Source organism: Chiloscyllium plagiosum, chromosome 7 (assembly GCF_004010195.1).
Source record: "Chiloscyllium plagiosum isolate BGI_BamShark_2017 chromosome 7, ASM401019v2, whole genome shotgun sequence".
Classification (NCBI taxonomy): Eukaryota; Metazoa; Chordata; class Chondrichthyes; order Orectolobiformes; family Hemiscylliidae; genus Chiloscyllium; species Chiloscyllium plagiosum.
Window position 1 is genome coordinate 97,694,633 of NC_057716.1, and position 22,416 is coordinate 97,717,048.

Below are 22,416 nucleotides of genomic sequence, written 5' to 3' on the forward strand. Positions count from 1 at the left end.
CAGGAGAATCGACGTTTCGGGCATAAGCCCTTCTTCAGGAATCACCTTCCTTGTTCTTTGTTAATGGGGTCCAAACTCAATGTTGTGGCATCTCCTGACTGTATAATACAGTGCCACCACCTCTGCTGGGTCTGTCCTTCTGATAGGACAGGACATATCCATGGATGGTGCTGGTGATGTCTGGGTCACTTGACTAGGCCGTGAGACAGCTTTCCCACTTGGCTAACACCTTTAACATCTTAACATCTTATCTGCGTTGACACCAATTGTTACAGTTAACCCGAGCATGTAATTTTTATAAAAAGTTTTGTGATTTACATATGAAAGAAGTGAAACTAACATGGTCATTCTAACAGATGAGATACTTAACAAGCAATCAAGGTATTTTTCAATGTACAATTTCAGTTACATCACACTGTAAACTTTTGCTATAAATTCTGTGTCTTACAATTGTGTACTCCACAACCACTTGATGAAGGAGCGGTGCTCCAAAAGCTAGTGCTTCCAATTAAACCTGTTGGACTATAACCTGGTGTTGTGTGATTTGCAACTATTGTGGAGAAGGACATGGAAGATACAGAATGCGGAAAAATAGATGGTGACATCTTAAAAAAATGTTCATATTACAGAGGATGAGCAGGTGCTGGAATTCTTGAAAAGCATAAAGGTGGATAAATCCCCAGGACCAGATCAGGTGTACCCAAGAACTCTGTGGGTAGCTAGGGAAGTGATTGCTGGCCCCCTTACTAATATATTTGTATCATCGATAGTCACAGATGAGGTGCCGGAAGACTGGAGGTTGGATAACGTTGTGCCACTATTTAAAAAAGGTGGTAAGGGAAAGCCAGGGAACTATAGACCTGAGAGCCTGATATCAGTGGTGGAGGGATTCCTGAGGGACAGGACATGTATGTGCATAGGCAAGAACGAATGCGGAATAGTCAGCATGGCTTTGTGCGTGGGAAATCATGTCTCACAAAATTGATTGAGTTTTTTGAATAAGTAACGAAGAGGATTGATGAGGGCAGAGTGGGGGACATAGTCTATATGGACTTCAATAAGGCATTCAACAAAGTTTCTCATGGTAGACTAGTTAGCAAGATTAGATCACCTGGAATAAAGGGAGAACCGGATGCAAGACTGACTTGAAGGTGGAAGAAGAGCGTGGTGGTGGAGGGTTGCCTTTCAGACTGGAAGCCTGTGACCAGTGGTATGCCATAAGGGTTTGTGCTGAGTCCACTGCTTTTCAACATATATATCAATGATTTGGATGTGAACATGGGAGGTATAATTCTAGAGTCATAGAGTCATAGAGATGTACAGCATGGAAACAGACCCTTTGGTCCAACCCGTCCATGACGACCAGATATCCCAACCCAATCTAGTCCCACCTGCCAGCACCCGGCCCATATCCCTCCAAACCCTTCCTATTCACCAAATGCCTTTTAAATGTTGCAATTGTACCAGCCTCCACCACTTCCTCGGGCAGCTCATTCCTTACATGTACCACCCTGTGTATGAGAAGGTTGCCCCGTAGGTCTCTTTTATATCTTTCCCCTCTCACCCTAAACCTATGCCCTCCAGTTCTGGACTCCCCGACCCCAGGGAAAATACTTTGCCTATTTACCCTATCCATGCCCCTCATAATTTTATAAACCTCTATAAGGTCACCCCTCAGCCTCCGACGCTCCAGGGAATACAGCCCCAGCCTCTCCCTATTGCTCAAATCCTCCAACCCTGGCAACATCCTTGTAAATCTTTTCTGAACCCTTTCAAGTTTCACAACATTTTTCCGTTAGGAAGGAGACCAGAACTGCACGCAATATTCCAACAGTGGCCTAACCAATGTCCTGTACAGCCGTAACATGACCTCCCAACTCCTGTACTCAATACTCTGACGAATAAAGGAAAATATACCAAATGCCTTTTTCACTATCTACCTACGACTTCACTTTCAAGGAGCTATGAACCTGCACTCCAAGGTCTCTTTGTTCTGCAACATTCCCTAGGACCTTACCATTAAGTGTATAAGTCCAGCTAAGATTTGCTTTCCCAAAATGCAGCACCTTGCATTTATCTGAATTAAACTACATCTGCCACCTCTCAGCCCATCTGGTCCAGATCCTGTTATAATCTGAGGTAACCCTCTTCGCTGTCCACTACACCTCCAATTTTGGTGTCCTCTGCAAACTTACTAACTGTACCTCTTATGCTCGTCCAAATCATTTATGCTTGCAGATGACACCAAAATTGGAGGTGTTGTGGACAGTAAAGAAGGTTACCTTAGAGTATAACGAGATCTTGATCAAATGGGCCAATGGGCTGAGGAGTGGCAGATGGAGTTCAATTTAGAAAAATGTGTTCATTTTGGAAAGGCAAATCATTACACACTTAATGGTAAGGTCTTGGGGAGTGTTGCTGAACAAAGAGACCTTGGAGTGCAGGTTCATGATTCCCTTGGGTGGGAGAATCCAGAACTGGAGGACATAGGTTTAGGGTGAGAGTGGAAAAATCGAAAAGGGACCTAAGGGGCAACCTTAGGGTGGTGCGTGTATGGAATGAGCTCCAGAGGAAGTGGTTTGAATAGGAAGAGTTTAATGGGATGTGGGCCAAGTGTTGGTAAATGGCACCAGATTAATTTAGGATATCTAGTCAGCATGGATGAGTTAGACCGAAGGGTCTCTTTCCATGCTGTACACCTCTGTTATCCTATGACTCTTTAACAGTGCCTCTCTGAAAATGCAGCGGTCATTCTATACTGCACTAACAATTGTAATTTTCAATGCCCAATTTATCTCATCATTAGGTCCTTCATTCATTCTGGCATTTATGAAGCAACCACTCTGCTCTATAACACCGTTACCATCAATGTCAATGTCCTAGTCCTCATGAAAACCATTCCTCTCTCCCAGCTTGGTCATTCCCAGTGCCGGCCTTTTCTGAACAGGCAGGTGTGGAGATAACAGGGATACTCACCCTAAAACACTCGAGCTACTGATCTCTGTCTTAAATGTAACCATAAATATACATAAATGTGCTCTATGTTAATGCCAAGTGGAAGACATCAGGCCATAATTTCAAGACTAAATTGCGAATTGGGCTATTATCCAATTTTGTAATTCTCCCATGTCCTGTTCACCAATATCTTTCCATACTTTTTACAGAGATGAAATTCAACATAGTGTTCTTTCTGAGTCATGTAACTTTGACGTGCACACAATTGGATGTATGAAACATGGTTTTCAAAAGCTAATTGGAGGGCTTGACAGCAGAAATACGAATCTCTGACAATAACCAATGCTGGATATGACTAAATTCCCTGTCAGTAACTTACACTTATTCAAAGTGTGTCACTGTGAACTATAGGGGGAAAGAAGTGAATGCAAAGCTGATCCTTAACAGAAAGCTTCAAGTAACAATAATTGTGCATTGGTTCATTATATCACACAGCAAGGGTTGTATTAATTTCAATTGCTGATGCTATTTTGGTGCTAATCATTAATGTAATTCAAACAAGATAGTGCTTGCAATATTGAGTGAATCACACACTTGTGGTTCACAAGGGGCTTACGTTTCCTTAAAGCAGTGACATTCCAATTATTTGGTGTGGGAATGCCATTACTAATATTGGCACATCCGAAAAGATTACTGATAAATATTCGTATGCTCTGCAGGGTCACCCTGCCCAAACTTGCAGCTATCAACAACTGTAGCTGCACATAATGTAAACAGTCAATAAAATTGGAGAAAAATACAAAAGAAATCATGATAGACATGAACCTGATCGACAGTTCGGACCAAGTCTCTGACCAATATTCCAAGCGTGGTTCCCATCTGGGAGCACCAAAGCAGAAAATGTATTTCAACTTTCCAGAACTGAAAGAGAATAAGCACACTGTGGTGGAAGAATAATTTCCAATCCAGGGTAGAATTTGCATTCTAATTCAAAAAGGCTATTTGAAAAGAGTGGCTGCTGAAGTAATATCAGAATTTGGCCACAAAATAAGCAGTAAGTAGTTGTCAGAGGAGCTGAGGTAGCATGGGAGCAACATCGTGACCATCTATGACAAGATCCAAAATCTTTTACGTCAACTCTCTCATTAATGTCAAAATCTGTGGTGGACAATAAGGATTTCATGCCATTAGCAAGAAAATTAGAAACGAGCAACAGAATAAAAATTTAACAAAAGATAGAACATGGGATACAATGACTTTAAACTGATTAAATAAATATTCTGTTCCCATTACAGCACAAGGCAAGCCAAAAAATGTAGTCTTTATCATTGCACTGCCACATTGTCATTTTGTACAATACAATTGATATGAATTAACTACGGGTTCCCTACCCAAATGCTGTCTTCTTGGCGATACTGTTTCCAGTTCCTTCCTGTGTCACTGAACATTAACAGGTAGCGTGTCACCCAGTCTGAGCTCCCATACCGCCCCTGGCTTGCTACGGCGGTGATTTCTGTTCTCTCACCGAGGTCCATCTGTAACCATTGGTATTTGTCAGATTCCAGGGGTGACCATCCACCAGCTCCTTCAAGGAAAAGTTAAACAAACAAAATCATTCAGGGAAAAAAGATACAAGGAGAGCATAAAGAAATCTGACACATTTCAGCTCCTAACAACTTCATTTTAAAAATTTATTCATGGTTGAAGAGGTCACTGGTTAGGCTGGAGTTTATTGCCCATCCTTAATTGCCCAGACAGCAGTTAAGAGTCAACCACATTGCTCTGCGTCTGGAGTAATGCGTAGAATAGACAAAGTAGAGATGACAGTTCCCTTCCCTAAAGGACATCAATGAACTAGATATATTTTCCAGACAATCGACAATGGATTTGAGGTCATCATTAGACTCTAACTTCCATATTTTGTTTTCAATTGAATTCAAATTTCACCATCTGTTGGGGCATAATTCAAACCCGGGTACCCAGATCATTCTGAGGAAGGGTCACTCAACCTGAAACGTTAACTCTGATTTCTCTCCACGGATGCTGCCAGACCTGCTCAGCTTTTCCAGCAATTTCTTTCTTGGGCCCCAGAACATTACCTGGGTCTTGGATTAACAGTCCAGCAATAGTACCATTTGGCCATCACTTCCCTGCTTATAATTTTCCCTCTATTTAAGATTTAATTTCATTTACAAGATGTGATTGGATTCTCAGATTTGCTAAGATTCCTTCTGCCCACCCACTGATGCCCTAAAATACAGTGGCAGTCCTTCTCCTTAACCTGTTACTCTCCATCTGGAGAAAGTGCTCCGACAATGGGAGTGAATTCCATATGTTGACCCAATAATGATGAAAGGACAATGGCATGCATCCAGTTTAGGAAGGTGAGTGACTTGGGAGGGGCACTTGAATCTGCACAATGTCTTATTTTTCTCAACAAAATATGTTACAAGGTTATGGGGGTAGCTTTTGTGAACAGCTCCCATTCATTCTGTGATTGCACATACCCAGAGGCTGGTGAATCCAATAGCAGGGGCACTAGACAATGCTAAGTCCTCAACAGTGTTAAGCATCTTGATGCATTGTTGTGCCTGCAGGTAATTGATGACTGATCCATCACGTCACCAACTTAGAATTACATAGAAGTTGCACCGTAGAAAAACAGCTAGTTAGCCAACACTTAAGGACATAGAAACAGGGATAGGCCATTGAGCCCTTTGAATCCACTGTGACATCAATAAGATCATGGCTGATCTGTGGCCTAACTCAAAATGCCTGCTTTGAGCTCAAATGCCTTAATAGCCTTCCTTAATAAAAGATTGTCTATCTCAGATTTAAAGTCAACAATTACATTAGCATTGACCATCACTTGAGGAAGAGAGTTCCAAACCTACACTACTCCTGAAAGGCGTGGCCCTAATTCTACGTCCCCAGGTTCTAGACTCTTCAAACTGCAGAAGTAGTTTATGTTTATCTACCCTGTGTTTCCCTGTTAATATTTCAATTAGATCACCTCTTAACCTTCTGAATTCTAGAGAATAAAGGTTTAATTTGTCTAATCTCTCTTCATAATGTAACCCCAGAAGTCCAGGTACCAACCTTGTAAACATGCGTTGAATCCTTGCCAGATCCAAAATAACCTGAGAGTTGGTGCCCAGATAGGCTCACAGTATTCTAAGTACAGTCTAACTAGGGTTTCATTTAACTGCAGCATAACGTCTGTATCCCTATACTCCAATCTTTAGATATGAAAACCAGCATTCCATTTGTCTTCTTGACTATTTTCTGCACCTGTTCATGGTATTTTAAACAACTATGCACCTAAACCTCCAAATCTTGTTGGACATCCACTGTACCTAATTTTGTGCCTTCTAAAAAGTATCCTTTTTCAAGCCAAAATGAATAACCTCAGATTTGCTCACATTAAAATCCACCTGCCAGTGCTTTGGCTATTCATAGAGTTATAGAGATGTACAGCATGGAAACAGACTCTTCAGTCCAACTTGTCCATGCCGACCAGATACCCTAACCCAATTTAGTCCCACCTGCCAGCACCCGGCCCATATCCCTCAAAACCCTTCCTATTCATATACCCATCCAAATGCCTTTTAAATGTTGCAATTGTCATCTAATCTATCAATCTTCTATTGTAATTTTATGCTGCCACTAACAGTTTCTAGAATGTTGAACAATTTTGTGTCATCAGCAAATCTGGATATTTGACTTTTTTTTGCCATCATCCAAGTCATGAATGAATACTGTGAATACTTGAGGCCCTAACACAGATTCCAGGCAGACAACTTCCTGGCAATTTGAAAGCATTTTAGGGAACATCTCTGGACACACACACCAAACAATCTTACTACCCTGCGGCTGACCACTTCAACTCCCCCTCCCACTCCCCCAAGGACATGTAAGTTCTGGCCTCCTCTACCACCAAACCAAAGCCACCTCCAACTGGAGGAAGAACACTTCATTGTCCACCTTCAACCACATGGCATCAACATTGATTTCACTAGTTTCCAAACCTCCCTTCTCCCTACCTTATCCTAGATCCAACTCAGCACTGCCCTATTGACCAGTCCTATCTGTCCATCCTCCTTCTCACCTATCTGCTCCAGCCTCCCCACCGACCTATCATAATTATCCCCCTCCAACTGCATCCACCTGTCACCTTCCCACCTACCTTGTCCCAGCCCCACACCCACCCCCTTATTAATCACTCATCCGCCTTCCTCCCCAAATTCCTGATGAAGGGCTTATGCCTGAAACATCGACTCTCCTGCTCCTCATATGCTGCTAACTGTCTCTCATGTGGAACTTTATCAAAAGCCTTCTGGAGGTCCATACAAACAACATCCATTGACTTATTTCTGTCCACCACCTTTTTCACCTCTCCAAAAACAGATCTGTCAGGCATGAAGCCATGTTGACTCTCCCTGATTAACTGAAAAATTTCAAGGTAATCGGTTACCCTATCCTTGATTACAAACTCCAACAATTTGCCAACCACAGATGTCAGGCTTAACTGGTCTGTAATTCCTAGTATCCCTCTGTTACCTTTCAGAAAGAGCAGAGTGACCTCTGCAAATTTCTAATTCAGAGATTGAACCCTGAATCCAGGGAACTCTGAAAATTATAGTTAGGGCATTGGCAATATTCTCTTTACCACCCACGGATGGAAACATAAGTCCTAGCGATTTGTCACTCTTCAGTTACATTAATTTCCCTATTATTGGTGATTTACTTAAGCTAGTTTTATTTAGATCCTGTCCCTGATCTTTTGTTAATTTTTTTTGGGAGTTGCAGCAAACTATCCTCCTTATCTTCTGTGAATACTGAAGCAAAGTCCTCATTCAGCATGCCTGTCATTTCCCCTGTCATTGCTAATATTCATACTCTCAGTCTTCAGTGGATCATAGCACTCTTAAACAGCCAATTTCCCTTTACATAACTCTATAATCTCTTCTGATTGCATTTTATGTCCTTTTTTCCTTTATGAACAAAAGTTTCTTTTCATATTCTTTTTAGCACTCTTATAAGCTGTTTTATAGCCCTTTGTATTTGTCACATTCTGTGGAATCTGTACTGTTCTTTACATTTTATAACCCTTTTGTTTTCAGAAGTCCAGGATAGGTTTTCTTTTATGAGATGGAGCTTTTCCTTCTTGTGGGTACAAACCGCTTAGGAATAGCATTAAAACTTTCTTTGAACACCCTCCACTTTTCCTTGGTTGTTTTACCTATTAGCAGGGCTTCCCATTTTCCTGTGGACAGACTCTGCTTCATCCCATTAAAGTCTGCCTTACTTAAATCCAAAATTCTAGTATCCGACCTGAGCTTGCCTCTTACAAACATTATATGAAACTTGATCATATTATGATCACAATTTCACAAATGCTCACGAACAACTAGGTCACTGAACTAAATTAGGTTCATTGCTCATTATTAGATTTAATATTGCTTGTCTCCTTGTCATATCCAAGACATATTGCCGCAGGAAACTATCCCAGACACACACTAGAAATTCATAACTTCTCTGGCAGGTGCTTGTCTGTCTCTCCCAGTCCATGTTAATATTAGAATCACCCATTTATAACCTGTCTGGCAGGTGTTTGTCTGTCTCTCCCAGTCCATGTTAATATTAGAATCGCCCATTTATACTCCTCTATCTTTGCTGCATAGTTACCTAATTGCAGCATTTATATGATCTAGCACTTCTGAGCTATTGCCAAGTGGTCTATATATGACACTTACTGCAGTTTTAGTCCTTCACAGTTTTCCAGTACCACCCATATGATCTCCACTGGGTGCTTTGCCCTCATTACATCCTCCCTCTCCATAGAAGAGATTCTTTTTTCATCAGTAATGCTACTCCAGCCCTTCTGCCGTCTTCTCTATTCCTCCCGGAAACCTTATAACCTATAACCTTTAATTCTTAGTCCTGACCTTCCTGCAGTCATATCTCGTTAATGGCCAATATATCATAATTTCCAATTTGAATTTTTAACTTGTTCCTTACACCCCATACATTTGTGTAAAGAACTTTAATTCTGACCATATACTCTATCCTTGCATGCCAATGTTTTGTTTTCACGTAAGCCTGCAGCCTCACTTCACACTCACTTTCTCTTTTCGCTCTTTTTCCTCCATGCATCTTTTATTACGAGACTGAAACTTGAAAGCTGACATCATAAGTCGCTCCAAGATATGCCTAATGCTACTTGTGGCATGCACTTCTATAGACGCTGATTCACCTGATGGAGTGAGAGATAGGAACCTGACCACAAGGTTACGTATTGCAGTGGGTGACATTTCTGCTGCTGGTGTCTAAGAGCAGCTCATGTAAATACTGTTTTGCATTGACAGACATGACCTTGGTCTTTCCCACTTATCATCACATGAGTGATTGAATGGTTTATTTACTGTCACAAAAATCTTGACGATACAGTGAAAAGTGTTTTGTCGCCTGAACCCAGCGCTATTTTTGAGTTACAAGAAGGATTGAAAAGGAATTACTTAAATAAGACGTAGGAGCAAATTACTGCAGATGCTGGAATCTGTACTGGAAACAACAACTGCTAGAGATTACAGAGGGTCAGGCAGCACTGATGGAGAGACAGAAAGCTTAGCGGGTTTTGAGAAGATTTGTAGCTCAGGTTGAGGTTGTGGTTGTAGGTGTGTTCGCTGAGCTGGAAGGTTCATTTCCAGACATTTCATCACCCTACTAGGTAACATCTTCAGCGGGCCTCAGGTGAAGCACTGCTGATAATTCCTGCTTTCTATTTATATGTTTGGGTTTCTTTGGGTTGGTGACGTCATTTCCTGTGATGAAGACAGAAAGGTAACGTTTCGAGTCTAGATGACTTTCAGCAGAGCTGAAGTGAAATGTGAAGAGACAGCGTTTATGCTATAGTTTTGGTGGTGGTGGGGGTAGTGGGTGTAGGGTGCTTGTGGTGAAAAGTTGTTAAAAATGAAAACAGAAGTTGCTGTCAAAACAGCAACCAAAACTCAAGAACAAGTATCCCCCACTTTTTGATAGTTCGCTTTACGCCACTTCACTTTTACGAAAGACGTACATCAGTACCTTTTTCTCTAAATGAAAGAAATCCAAAGAGGATTTTCGCTTTTACGAGAAAAAGCAAAAACCATATAAATTCCCATATAAATTAAAGCTCCTTTGCTTTATGCCATTTCGACTTACGAAAGGTTTCATTGCTACGCTCTACTTTCGGATAGTGAGGGATACCTGTATCTTTCACAGCCAAATGTTACATATTTTCCATTTTTTCCAGTACTCCTTTGGATTGCCTTCTCATCATATGCACAGGTGCTTGTAAGATCTCAGTTCAGGGAGAAAGTGAGGGCTGCAGATGCTGGAGATCAGAGCTGAAAATGTGTTAGCAGGTCAGGCAGCATCCAAGGAACAGGAGAATCGACGTTTCGGGAATAAGCAAGAAGGGCTTATGCCCGAAACGTCGATTCTCCTGTTCCTTGGATGCTGTCTGACCTGCTGCGCTTTTCCAGCAACACATTTTCAGCTCTCAGATCAGAACAGCATTCACCCTCTATCAAAGGTACTGTACCCACATTCAACTTCATAACAACATAATGATAAAAAAGGAAATGTTGAAACCACCCATAGTTATTGCTGACAGACTGTAGATCATTGTCTTCCCAACTCTGATGAGTGGATTCTGACACAGTGGATAGAACACACTGAGGGATATTGATGGTGGACTAAAGGATTTTTTTTCTTAATTTGCCTGTAGGCTATGGTATTGCTGGTAAGGGCAGCATTTATTTCCCAACCCAATCAAATGTGAGAAACCTGAAGCTGTACTCCAGCTGTTCCTCTCAAGTGGTCAGTCTCTCTCATTGGCCTATTAGCTTCTTTCATGGGATGGCAGTATTGATGCATTGGTCTCTATATAACTCCATCGATTTGCTTTCTGGAATTGAAATTCATTAAAGATCCTTAGACAGCACCTTCCAAACCCACAACCACTTCCATCGAGAAGGACAAGGTACTTGGGAACACAAGATGGAAATGTGTTGCTGGAAAAGCGCAGCAGGTCAGGCAGCATCTAGGGAACAGGAGAATCGACGTTTCGGGCATTAGCCCTTCTTCAGGAATGAGGGAAGTTGGTCCAGCAGGCTAAGATAAAAGATAGGGAGGAGGGACTTGGGGGAGGGGCGTCGGAAATGTGATAGGTGGAAAGAGGTCAAGGTGAGGGTGATAGGTCAGACTGGGGTGGGGGCGGAGAGGTCGGGAAGAAGATTGCAGGTTAGGAAGGCGGTGCTGAATTTGATGGATTTGACTGAGACAGGCTGGGGGGAGGGGAAATGAGGAAACTGGTGAAATCCGAGTTCATCCCTTGTGGTTGGAGGGTTCCTAGCCGGAAGATGAGGCGTTCTTCCTCCAACCGTCGTTTCGCTGTGGTCTGACGATGGAGGACTTGGGAACACCACCACTTGCAAGTTCCCCTTCAAGCCGCTCACCACCCTGACTTGGAAATGTGTCACGGTTCCTTCACAGACGTTGGGTCAAAATCCTGGAATTCCCTCCCTAACAGCATTGGGGGTCAACCCACAGCAAGTGGACAGCAGCGATTCAAGAAGGCAGCTCACCACCACCTACTCAAGGGCAAATTGGGATGGGCTATCACTGCTGGCCATCCAGAGATGCCCAAGTTCCTCAAATTAATTTTAAAAATTGAAATAGGTAGCTCTGCAAACAACAATGCAGATCAGCCATTGTGAACCTGAAATCAACACAAGCTCAATGGGCTGAAGGTCCTCTTCCATTTTCTACACACCCATGCCTCCAATTGTTGTTGATCACACCTTGTCAAATCTTATCAAGTGTCATTCCATACCATATATGCATTTACTCAGAGCAGAGCAACAAAATCTAAATGAAGTGTGTCATGGGATCACTGCATTGTCAGTGTTGCTGTCTTTCAGGTGGGACATTAAGTACCTGCTTGAGTGGATGTAAAGTAATTATTTCTCTCTCTGCTTGCAAACAACACTCAAACATCTGGCTTAGCTGAGAAGCTCCCCGAAGCCGGAACGGTGCTGTGGAGTTCCTTGTTGAGGGCGCAGCTATTTTTCAAAAAAATAGTAGGGAGTTTTGATCCATGGATCACCAAACATTGAGCTTCCAAGTTCAGCAGGTAATAACAAAGACACATTTTGACCTTTATTTCAAAGGGAATGGAATATGAAACTAGGGAGGTTTTGCTAAAACTTGCAGCTGGAATACTGTGGACAGTTCTGGACCTCTTATCCAAAGCAAGATATTTTTGGGATTGGAGGCGTTCTAGAATGTTCACTAGGTTGATGCAGATGTGGAGGGACTGTTTATAAGCAAGAGATTGAGTAGGTTGGATCTGTACTCATTGGAGTCGAGAAGAATGAGAATGGCCTTATTGAAACATACAAGATTCTTGGCTCACTTGACAGGATAGATGCAGAGAGGTTTGTTTCCTTTTGTGGGACAGTCTCAAACTAGAGGGCATACTCTTAGAGTAAGAATCAGGACAGAGATGAGGTGGAATTTCTTCTCTCAGAGGGTTGTGAATCTGTGGAACTCTCACAGAGGGCTGGGTCATTAAGTATATTCAAAGCTGAGAGAGACAGATTTTTAATCAGGAAGTGAGTCAAGGGTTATAATGGAAAAACAGAAAGCTGGAGCTGAGGATTATCAGATCAGCATGATCTCATTAACTGACGGAGCAGACTTGATGGACTAAATGGTCTCCTACTGTTCCTATATCTTATGGCCTTAAAAGAACATACAGAAGTAAAAAGAAATGATTGAGTTTGAGAGAGGGGCAAGTTGCTGTGTAAACAGAGGAAAAGTCCAGTATGGAATAAGGGTGTGTCTATCTGTATCTGGTGCTGATGCCTATCCTTGGACTGGGAGAATGAGTATGTTTAAAAGCCTATGAGAGTGAAAGCTACAATAAAAACACTAAGCTGTAAAATTCTGCTGCACTGAGTTTAAGACAGATCCTTATATTGTTTAGAATTATCTTACTCATTCAGTGTACCTACTTAATAACGACTGCATGTGTGTGTTTTGTCCAAATGCGTACAGTACAGAGCATTGTAATGTTGCAATTTAATCCTGGAGTTCTAACATAGAGTGTTACAGCACAGTGTGATGGACCAGGCCAGATCACTCAAAACTTTCTTAAGCAGGCAGCCCCAGACCATAACTTTGCAATTTGTTTCAGTAAGTGTACAGTGAAAATTACCCAGAGTAAGTTATCTAGGTTGATTACTAGATTTTAAAACAGATAAAAATTTATTCACAAAAATATACAATGAAACACAAAGAACAGAATAAAGAACCCCTACAGAACACAATCTATCAATCTATTCAACTAGACTTAATTATGCTGTTCCGAATATACACAGCAAACTCCCTTTAAAAACCAGTACAAATGGAACACATGCTCACAGGTTGACGTTGAAGGGCAAAAACAGAGAGAGAGAGGGAGAGAGTGAGAGAGAGTGTGAGAGAGAGAGAGAGAAAGTTTCCACACAGCTCACTGATGAACTTCTCACCAGGTCATACTGAACTAAAACTGCTCAGCTCAGCTAGAGAGCTGACCACTCCCCTCTCTTTATACAGGTCACTTCTAAAACATGCCCCCTTTGGCCTGAAGTTTCATCTGTTTACATATAAACAAAAGGCCTTTCAAAATCCTTTTCCTCTCTGTACCAAACCAGACTGATCAGAGTCTGGCCTGGTTTGTTACCCCTCCCTCTGAAAAAAATCAAGGACAGAGTCTTCTTGAGCCAAGGAACAGCTTTTGGAAAAAAAGGGACAGCTTTGTGACAACAGAAACAGACCCTTTGGAGTAACTCGACGTTTCAGGCAAAAGCCCTTCATCCAGAAGATCCTAATGAAGGGCTTTTGCCCAAAACATTGATTTTCCTGCTCCTCGGATGCTGCCTGACCTGCTGAGCTTTACCAGCACCACTCTAATCTAGACTCTGGTTTCCAAAATCTGTAGTCCTTGTTTTTACCTTTGGAGTAACTCGTCAATGCTGACTAAGTTTCCCAAACTAATCTAGTTCCATTTGCCTGCAATTGGCCCATATCCCTCCCAAATCTTTCCTATTCATTACCTGCCCAAATGTTTTTTTTTAACCCTGTAACTGCACCTGCATCCATCACATCCTCTGGCTGCTTATTCCACATACAATACCACTCTCTGTGTGCAAAGGTAGCCTCTCAGGTCCCTTTTAAATTTTTCTCCTCTCACCTTAAAACCATGCCCTTTCATTTTGAACAACCCCTCCCACACCCACCAGGAAAATGACCTTTGCTATTCACTTCTCTATACTGCTCATTATTTTATAAACTTCTACAAGGTCACCCCTCAACCTCCTACCTCCGGCAAAAAGAGTCCCAGCCTTTCCACCCTCTCCTTACAACTCCAGTCCCGGTAACATTCTTGTGAATCTTTTCCACACCCTCTCCAATATAATAATGTCCTTCCATAACAGGGTGACAAGAACTGCAGACAGCACTTTAAATGTGCCCTCCCTGACATCCTGTCCAACTACATTAACATGCCCCAACTCGGCGGAGATTGGCTGCAGCAGTGGCAGTGCCCAGAGCCTGGGCTCAGGGACTCAGTGTGTCGTCGGTTGTGGCATTGCTTGATGATTGATGGTTGGAGTGAGGACTATTAGTGCAATAGGCACAGAGCCTACACTCATGGACTTAGTGGGTCATTGGCTGTGGCGCTGCTTGGCGATCGTTGGCTGAAGCGAGGACTCTTAGTGCGGTAGGCCCGGAGCCTGGAGTGAGGGATTCAGTGGGTCGTTGGCTGTGGCATTGCTGGGCTGATCATTGGCTTCAGTGGTGGCAGTGCCCGGAAGAGGATTCCTCATTCAGTAGGTCCGCAAGGTCAACTCAAGACTTGGTTGTTCTTTGGCTGTGGCAGTGATGGTGCCTGGAGTGGGGACTGCTTGAAGCTTGGTACACCTCGCAGACACCTTGTAGAAGCCCTGCAGCTGAGTTTGAAGAGCCCTTGTGCAGAAGCTGAACTCGATTTATGTAATTTCCTTTTTGTAACTCAAAATGGCAGTGGATTGGGGAAACAAAACACGTTTCACTGGTACTTTCTCGATTAAATGTGACAATAAATAAATAAATACTCAATGGTCTAAGCAATCAAAACTTTATATTTGTGAAATAATTGTGGTCCATCAAGTCAAGTGTAAATATTTTGCCTGTCTAGTATTCTTCTAACTGATCGTAAGTGCTATTTAGATAGATATCGGGAAGTATGGTTACAACTCTAAATGTAAGGCATATGGACAGACTAAATGAGTGAGAAGAATTCCTGCACCCAAGTGACAATCACATATGTAGCTGAGAAGATAAACATTATGCAATGAAATGAAAACTGTTGGCTTGATTTTCCATTGCCATCTACTTCATGCTACAGCGTCAACCACAGCTTAGTGGAATTGCAATCACCCCAAGGGGATCAAGCCCCGCTCCAGAGTGCAGTACAAAAAGAGCTTTTGGCTGAGACTGAACAGAGGTCTCAGAAAAGATCGTGTAGTACTAATCAGAGAAGAACAAGGGAGCTCTTAACGTATATCACTGATTGTTCAGTATCACATTGTTTCTCATTGCTATATCCTCATAGACTGCTGTGCTTCTGACATTAAGATCATGACTGTACTTTAGAAGTACTTCATTAGCTACTTGATTCCCCAACATTCTATTGTAGTGGCAGGGACTGCAGTGCATGGATAGACACCAAAGATAAAAAAGCATAACAGCAATAGGACACTCCTCAATTTTATTGTTATTCATTTGTGGGATGTGGGCATCATTGGCTAGGCCAACATTTATTGCCTGTCCATAGTTGCCCTTGAGAGGGCGGTGGTGAGCTGAACAGCTGCAGTCCACCTGCTGTGGGTTGACCCACAATGCCATTAGATGGGGAATTCCAGGATTTGATTCAGCAACAGTGAAGGAACGGCGATATATTTCCAAATTAGGATGGTGAGTGGCTTGGAGTGGATCTTGCAGGTGGTGGTGTTCCCCTATAACTGCTGCCCTTGTCCATCTCGATGGAAATGGTTGTGGGTTTGGAAGGTGCTGTCTGAGCATCTCTGGTGAATTTCTGCAGTGCATCTTGTAGATAGTGCATCTCAGTAGTCTTGCAGCCACTGCCCGAGAAACACAAGACAAATGGCATCTCACAGAGCCCACCAAAGAGACAGAAAACTCAACCTAATTTGACAGGACGGTACATCAAATATGGAGAACAGTTGTTAACTGTGGATAACATTTCCCCAGTAACAACGCTTGGAAAATGATTTCTCAGATTTCATATACCTGGATTTTTAACGTTCTTAAAATATGACAAGAGTGTATTTAGATATAATTAAGTTGTAGGATTTAATATTAAAACTCATAATTGAAGCCATGTGAAACAGGGGCTCTGTCTACAATTGTACTCCTGCTTAAGTTGCCTGTAATAATACCACAGTGATGTAGTCTTCTGAAAGAAATTCTCTTACTGCATAATGCACAAGTGCTTGTTGGTAGATAATAACAGATCATGTGTGCTTATAATTGCAGTCAAGTCTAATGAGAGACAGAGTGTGAAACATGCAAGATGTTGAAGCTGGATTTCCATATTACTGCATTCAGTATGACTGTTTTTGTTTAAGGTCTTATGCCATTTTGTCAGCATCCAGGCAGTTTAATTAAAATAACTACAATTGCTTTCATCTAATCTTACTGTACAGAAGGAGGCCATTTGGCCTATTTTGCCTATGCCAGTTCATTGGAAGAACTATCCAATTAAGTCCACAATCCTCAGCCATCTGTCTGTAGCCCAGCAATTAATGTTCTTTTTCAGGTATTGATTCAATTCCTTCTCAAAGGTTGCAATTGAATCTGCTTCCATCAACCTTTCACACAGCGTATTCCATGTCACAACAACACGCTGCATAATCTTCACTGCACATCTCGCCTTTGCTTCTTTCACCAATTATCCTTATCGGTGTCCTCTGATTACCTCCTGCCTGCTTTTTTTAGAATTTGCTTTAACTGGATTCTGAACACTTAAACAAAGCCAAAGATAAGCCAAGTAACGAATATCAATTCTAGAGATCCTTTAAACAATATTAAATATCACAAACTTACCACCTCATCTCAAAGACATTTAAATTGTTGATAAAGAGATCTATTAGACATAGAAACACATTAGAAACATTAGGAGCGGGAGTAGGCTATTTAGTCCTTTGAGCCTACTCTACCATTCAATATAATCAAGATTGATCTTCAGTGTTACAGTCCTGCTCTCTCCCCATACTCCTTGATGTTTTTAAATGGGAAAAGCATTATCAACTGAATATATTTAGTGACTTGGCCTCCACAGACTTTTGTGCTAAAGAATTCCAAAGGTTCGCTACTCTGAGTGAAGGAATATTTCCTCATCCTAAATAATTAAACCTCTTGCTAATACTATGACTCCTGGTTCTCGACCCCACAAACTTTCCATCCTGCATCTAGTCTGTCCAGCCTTGTTAGATGTTCATATGATTCAATCAGACCCCATCCTTCTAAATTCCAGCAAATGCAGGCACAGTAGAACCAATCTCTCCTCATGGGACAGTGAGATTAACTTTGCCTTCATAACCTCAGGGTAGCTGACTTGCTCATGTTGCTGGAGATGGGGAACTGATTGTATCAGAGATACTACTGCACCTTTGAGTGGATGATAGCCATTATGTGCTGCCCCAGATTCACATCGTGGGATCTTTTTGTTTTAATTTATTTACTCACGGGATGTGGGTATCTCTGGCTAGGCCAACATTAATTCCCCATCACGTAAGTGCCCAAGTAAACCACATTGCTGTGGGTCTGAAGTCACACGTAGGCCAGACCAGGTAAGGATGGCAGATTTTCTTCCCTAAAGGACATTAGTGACCAGATGGGTTTTTCCAACAATTGACAATGGTTTCATGGTCATCATTTGACTCTTTAATTCCAGATTCTTTAGTGAATTCAAATTGCAACATCTGCAGTGGTGTGATTTGAATATGTGTCCATGGGAATAATAGTCTAGTGATACCATCAGGCCATCTCCTCTGCTATATAATAATCAGATTGATTAAAGGAAAAGTCACCACAGAGGAGATAGAAGTCAAGTTGGTCCACTGGGTGGAGATTCCAGGTCTTGAGGGCATAGTCTGAGAATTAGGGCCAACCTTTAGATTAGATTAGATTACATTACAGTGTGGAAACAGACCCTTCAGCCCAACAAGTCCACACCGACCCACCGAAGCGTAACCCACCCATTCCCCTACATTTACCCCTTTACCTAACACTACGGGCAATTTAGCATGGCCAATTCACCTGACCTGCACATCTTTGGACTGTGGGAGGAAACCGGAGCACCCAGAGGAAACCCACGCAGACATGGGGAGAATGTGCAAACTCCACACAGTCAGTCGCCTGAGTCGGGAATTGTTCCCGGGTCTGGTGCTGTGAGGCAGCAGTGCTAACCACTGTGCCACCATGCCGCCGTAGATATTAGGAAGCATATTGACATACAAAGGGTGGTGGATGATTGGAACTCTCCTCCACAAATACAGTGGATGCTGGATCAATTATTAACTTGAAATCTGAGATAGATAATTTTTTGTTAAGTAAAAACATTAAGGGATATGAGCCAAAGGTAGCTATATGGACTTGGTACACAGATTAACCACGATCTTATTGAATGATAGAACAGGTTAAAGGGGCTGAATGGCTGACTCCTGTTTCTGTCATTAGAGAAAGGAAGACAGACAACTGGTAGTGGTTTAACTGGAGGGCCATCACACCTCAGGTGAGGGTAGAGGTTGAGAAGGCAGGATGCTCATGGTGACCTCAGCCAGCATACATGATGTGGAGGCACCAGTGTTGTACTGAGGTGGACAAAGTTAAAAATCACACAGCACCAGGTCCAACAGATTTATTTGAAAGTACAAGCTTTCGGTGCGCTGCTCCTTTGTCAGGTAGCTACTGGGACAGGATCATAGGACACAGAATTTATAATAAAAGATCAAAGTGTCATACAGCTTATGTGATGTGTTGAACAGACCTAGATTGTTGTTGACTCTTTAATCATTGAGAATGGGGATGCAGGTTTCGATTGATTAATATGTAAATCCCAGAACTTCTTTCAAGTCACAGTCTCAAGATAACTTAAGATTTATCTATACAAAAAGAAAGCGATAGCTCAGCTAGTATAGGAATTGAACTTGCACTGCTAGTACCATTCTGCATTACAAAGCAGCTCTCCAGCCAACTGAGCTAACTGGGAGAGAGCAGCCATAACACTAAGCTGGTCCCCATGTAGACATGGCCACAGCTTCCTGCTACAGACCATAGGAAGGGTCTGCACACTTGCTGCTAATGAACCTAATGTCCTTCAGTGAAGGAAACTGACATCCTTACCTGGTCTGGCCAACACGTGACTCCAAGCCCACAGCAATGTGGTTGACTCTTAACTGCCCTCTGGGCAATTGGGGATGGGCAATAAATGCTGGGCCAGACAGCGACACCCTCATCCCAGAGATGAATAAATAAAAACCAGGAGCTTCCATTCCCCGGTGTTGGCTGCAGATTGGATCCGCTCGGCTGTCACTGCTTTCTCGCACTTGCCCCACCCTGTTCAGATGCCCCTCTGCCTGGAGCACTGAGGTAGTGCCTGGAGGCCCAGTCTACTGCCATCACCCTCTGCTCCCTCTCTTCACTGCCTCCTGCTCCTCCTCCAGATTTGTGTGGCTATCTCCACACGGCTGCTGGAACAGGACTGCGGCTTGAACCTGAATGCTGCAAATTGCCCTCCAAAGGCCTCACAATCTGAACTTCTAGCAGTACCAGCTTTGAGACTAGCGGTTGCTTCCTGACCTTGGGACCGCCCCCCTTTACGTACACAGGTTCTCCTGCTAGCATTTGCAGCCTTGTGAAAGAGCTCCTTTCTCATTCATTCTCAGTATCTGAAAGCTGCTGGCATGGCCAAGATTGATTGCCAATCACTAACTGCCTCTGGAGAATGTGCTGAGAAGCCTTCTCCGAACCAGTGCAGTCCATGTGGTGAAGGTACACCTGCAGTGCTATGAGAGTCATAGAATCATAGAGAGTCAGAGTCTTATGGCATGGAGACCCTTTGGCCCAAACTGGCCCATGCCGACCAAAATGCCCATCCACGCTGACCCTATTTCCCTGCATGTGGCCGATATCCTTGTAAGGACTAGGAGAAAGTGAGAACTGTAGATGCTGAAGATCAGATTCAAAGAGTGTGGTGCTGGAAAAGCACAGCCAGTCAGGCAGCATCCGAGGAGCAGAAGAGTCGATGTTTCAAGCAGAAGTCCTTCATCAGGAATGTGGGGGTGGCCCAAGGGGGCTGAGAGATAAATGGGAAGGGGGTGGGGCTGGGGGTGTCGGTAGCTGGGAATGTGATAGGTCGATGAAGGTGCAGGGTAATGGTGATAGGACACAGCAGAGGTTGGAGCAGATGGATGGGAGGGAAGATGGTCACCTTACTTCCAACTACAGGGGATCAATGTCGATTTCACCAGTTTCCTCATTTTCCCTCCCCCCCCACCTTATCCTAGATCCAACCTTCCAACTCGGCACTGACCTTTTGAACTGTCCTACCTGCCATCTTCCTTCCCACCTAACTGAAATTTCAGTTACATCACACTGTAAACTTTTGCTATAAATTCTGCGTCTTAAGATCTTCTCCTACACAATGGAGGAGCAGCGCTCCAAAAGCTAATACTTCCAAATAAACATGTTGGACTATAACCTGGTGTTGTGTGATTTTAAATTTGTAAAACCCAGTCCAACACCGGCACCTCCAAATCGTAGCCCCTCAGGTTCTCTTTTATTCTTACCCTTCGAACCTTAAACTGATGCCCTCTATGCCTCGATTCCCCAACCCTGAGAAAAAGACTGAGTGCATTCAGGGAGAAAGTGAGGTCTGCAGATGCTGGAGATCAAAGTTGAAACTTTATTGCTGGAACAGCACAGCAGGTCAGGCAGCATCCAGGGAACAGGAGATTCGACGTTTCGGGCACAGGCCCTTGAAGAAGGGCCTGTGCCCGAAACGTCGAATCTCCTGTTCCCTGGATGCTGCCTGACCTGCTGTGCTGTTCCAGCAATAAAGTTTCAACTGAGTGCATTCACCCTATCCATGCCCCCCCCCCCCCCCCATGATGTTATACACCTCTATAGGGAGGGAGCTCCACCATTTTAATGCAATACTAATGTTACAGTTCCTACTCAGGATAATTTGTGTCTTGGAGGGGAACTTGCTTGTCATGATATTCCTGTGGTTCAGCTGCCCTTGTCCTTCAAGCTGGTACAGGTCACCAGTCTAGGAGGTGCTGTCCCAGGAGCATTGGTAAGATGCTGCAGTGCATCTTGTAGATGCTGCGCACTGCTGTTCCTGAGCATCGGGGGTAAAGTGAGTGAATGTTGAAAGTAGTAGTTGGGGGTGCCAAAGAAGCAGGCTACTTTCTCCTGAATGCGACTTTCAGTAGAGGTCAGAAATCACACAACGCCAGCTAATAGACCAACAGGTTTATTTGAAATCACAAGCTTCCAGAGCACTGCCCCTTCGTCAAAGTGCGACTTCTGACTTTGTCCACCCCAGTCCAACACCAGTATCTCCACATCTTCACTAGAGGTGCAACAATAGTATACACCCATGATTTAAATGGGATTTCTGTGATATTTACAAGTTCATTGATTATTTTGGAAACATGTTCAAAATCTGTCTTGCATTATGACTTCAGATATGAATCATTCCACAAAATATATTTTACAGAAATGAGTAGAGTAACAATTACGGTCCAACTCAGTCAATCCAATCAGTTAAAAAAAAATTCACCTATTAATGTAAAAAGAATCATCAGCAATGATTCCCCCTTCTGATTGTGATGGAGGAAAGGTAATTGATGAAGCAAGTGAAAGTGGTTAGGCTGGGAATACCATCCTGAAGGATTGCTGCAGAGATGTCCTGGAGTTGAAACTGATACCCAAGATCCACAACTAACTTCCCTTGCACAGTGGCTCAGTGGTTAACACTGCTGCCTCACAGCACCAGGGTCCCAGGTTCGATTCCAGCCTCGGGTGACTGTCTGTGTGGAGTTTGCACATTCTCCCCGTGTCTGCGTGGGTTTCCTCTAGGTGCTCCATATTCCTCCCACAGTCCAGAGATGTGCAGGTCAGGTGAATTGGCCATGCTAAATTTCCCATAGCGTTAGGTGCATTAATCAGAGGGAAATGGGTCTGGGTGGGTTAATCTTCGGAGGGTCAGTGTGGACTTGTTGGGCCAAAGGCCCTGTTTCCACACTGTAGATAATCTAATCTAAAGTGTAAATCCACGAGTGAACTAGCAGATTATTCCTC

The 22,416-nt window shown here is 43.0% G+C and overlaps 1 protein-coding gene across 1 annotated transcript in view; it reads right to left on the reverse strand.

Moving 5' to 3' along the window:
• LOC122551782 (contactin-associated protein-like 5) overlaps window positions 1-22,416 on the reverse strand; it is a 1,086,426-nt gene that overhangs the window by 870,322 nt on the left and 193,688 nt on the right. Inside the window, exon 3 of the mRNA XM_043694246.1 lies at window positions 4,347-4,540. Within this exon, the coding sequence (XP_043550181.1) occupies window positions 4,347-4,540 (194 nt within the window). The remainder of the gene's footprint in view (window positions 1-4,346; window positions 4,541-22,416) is intronic.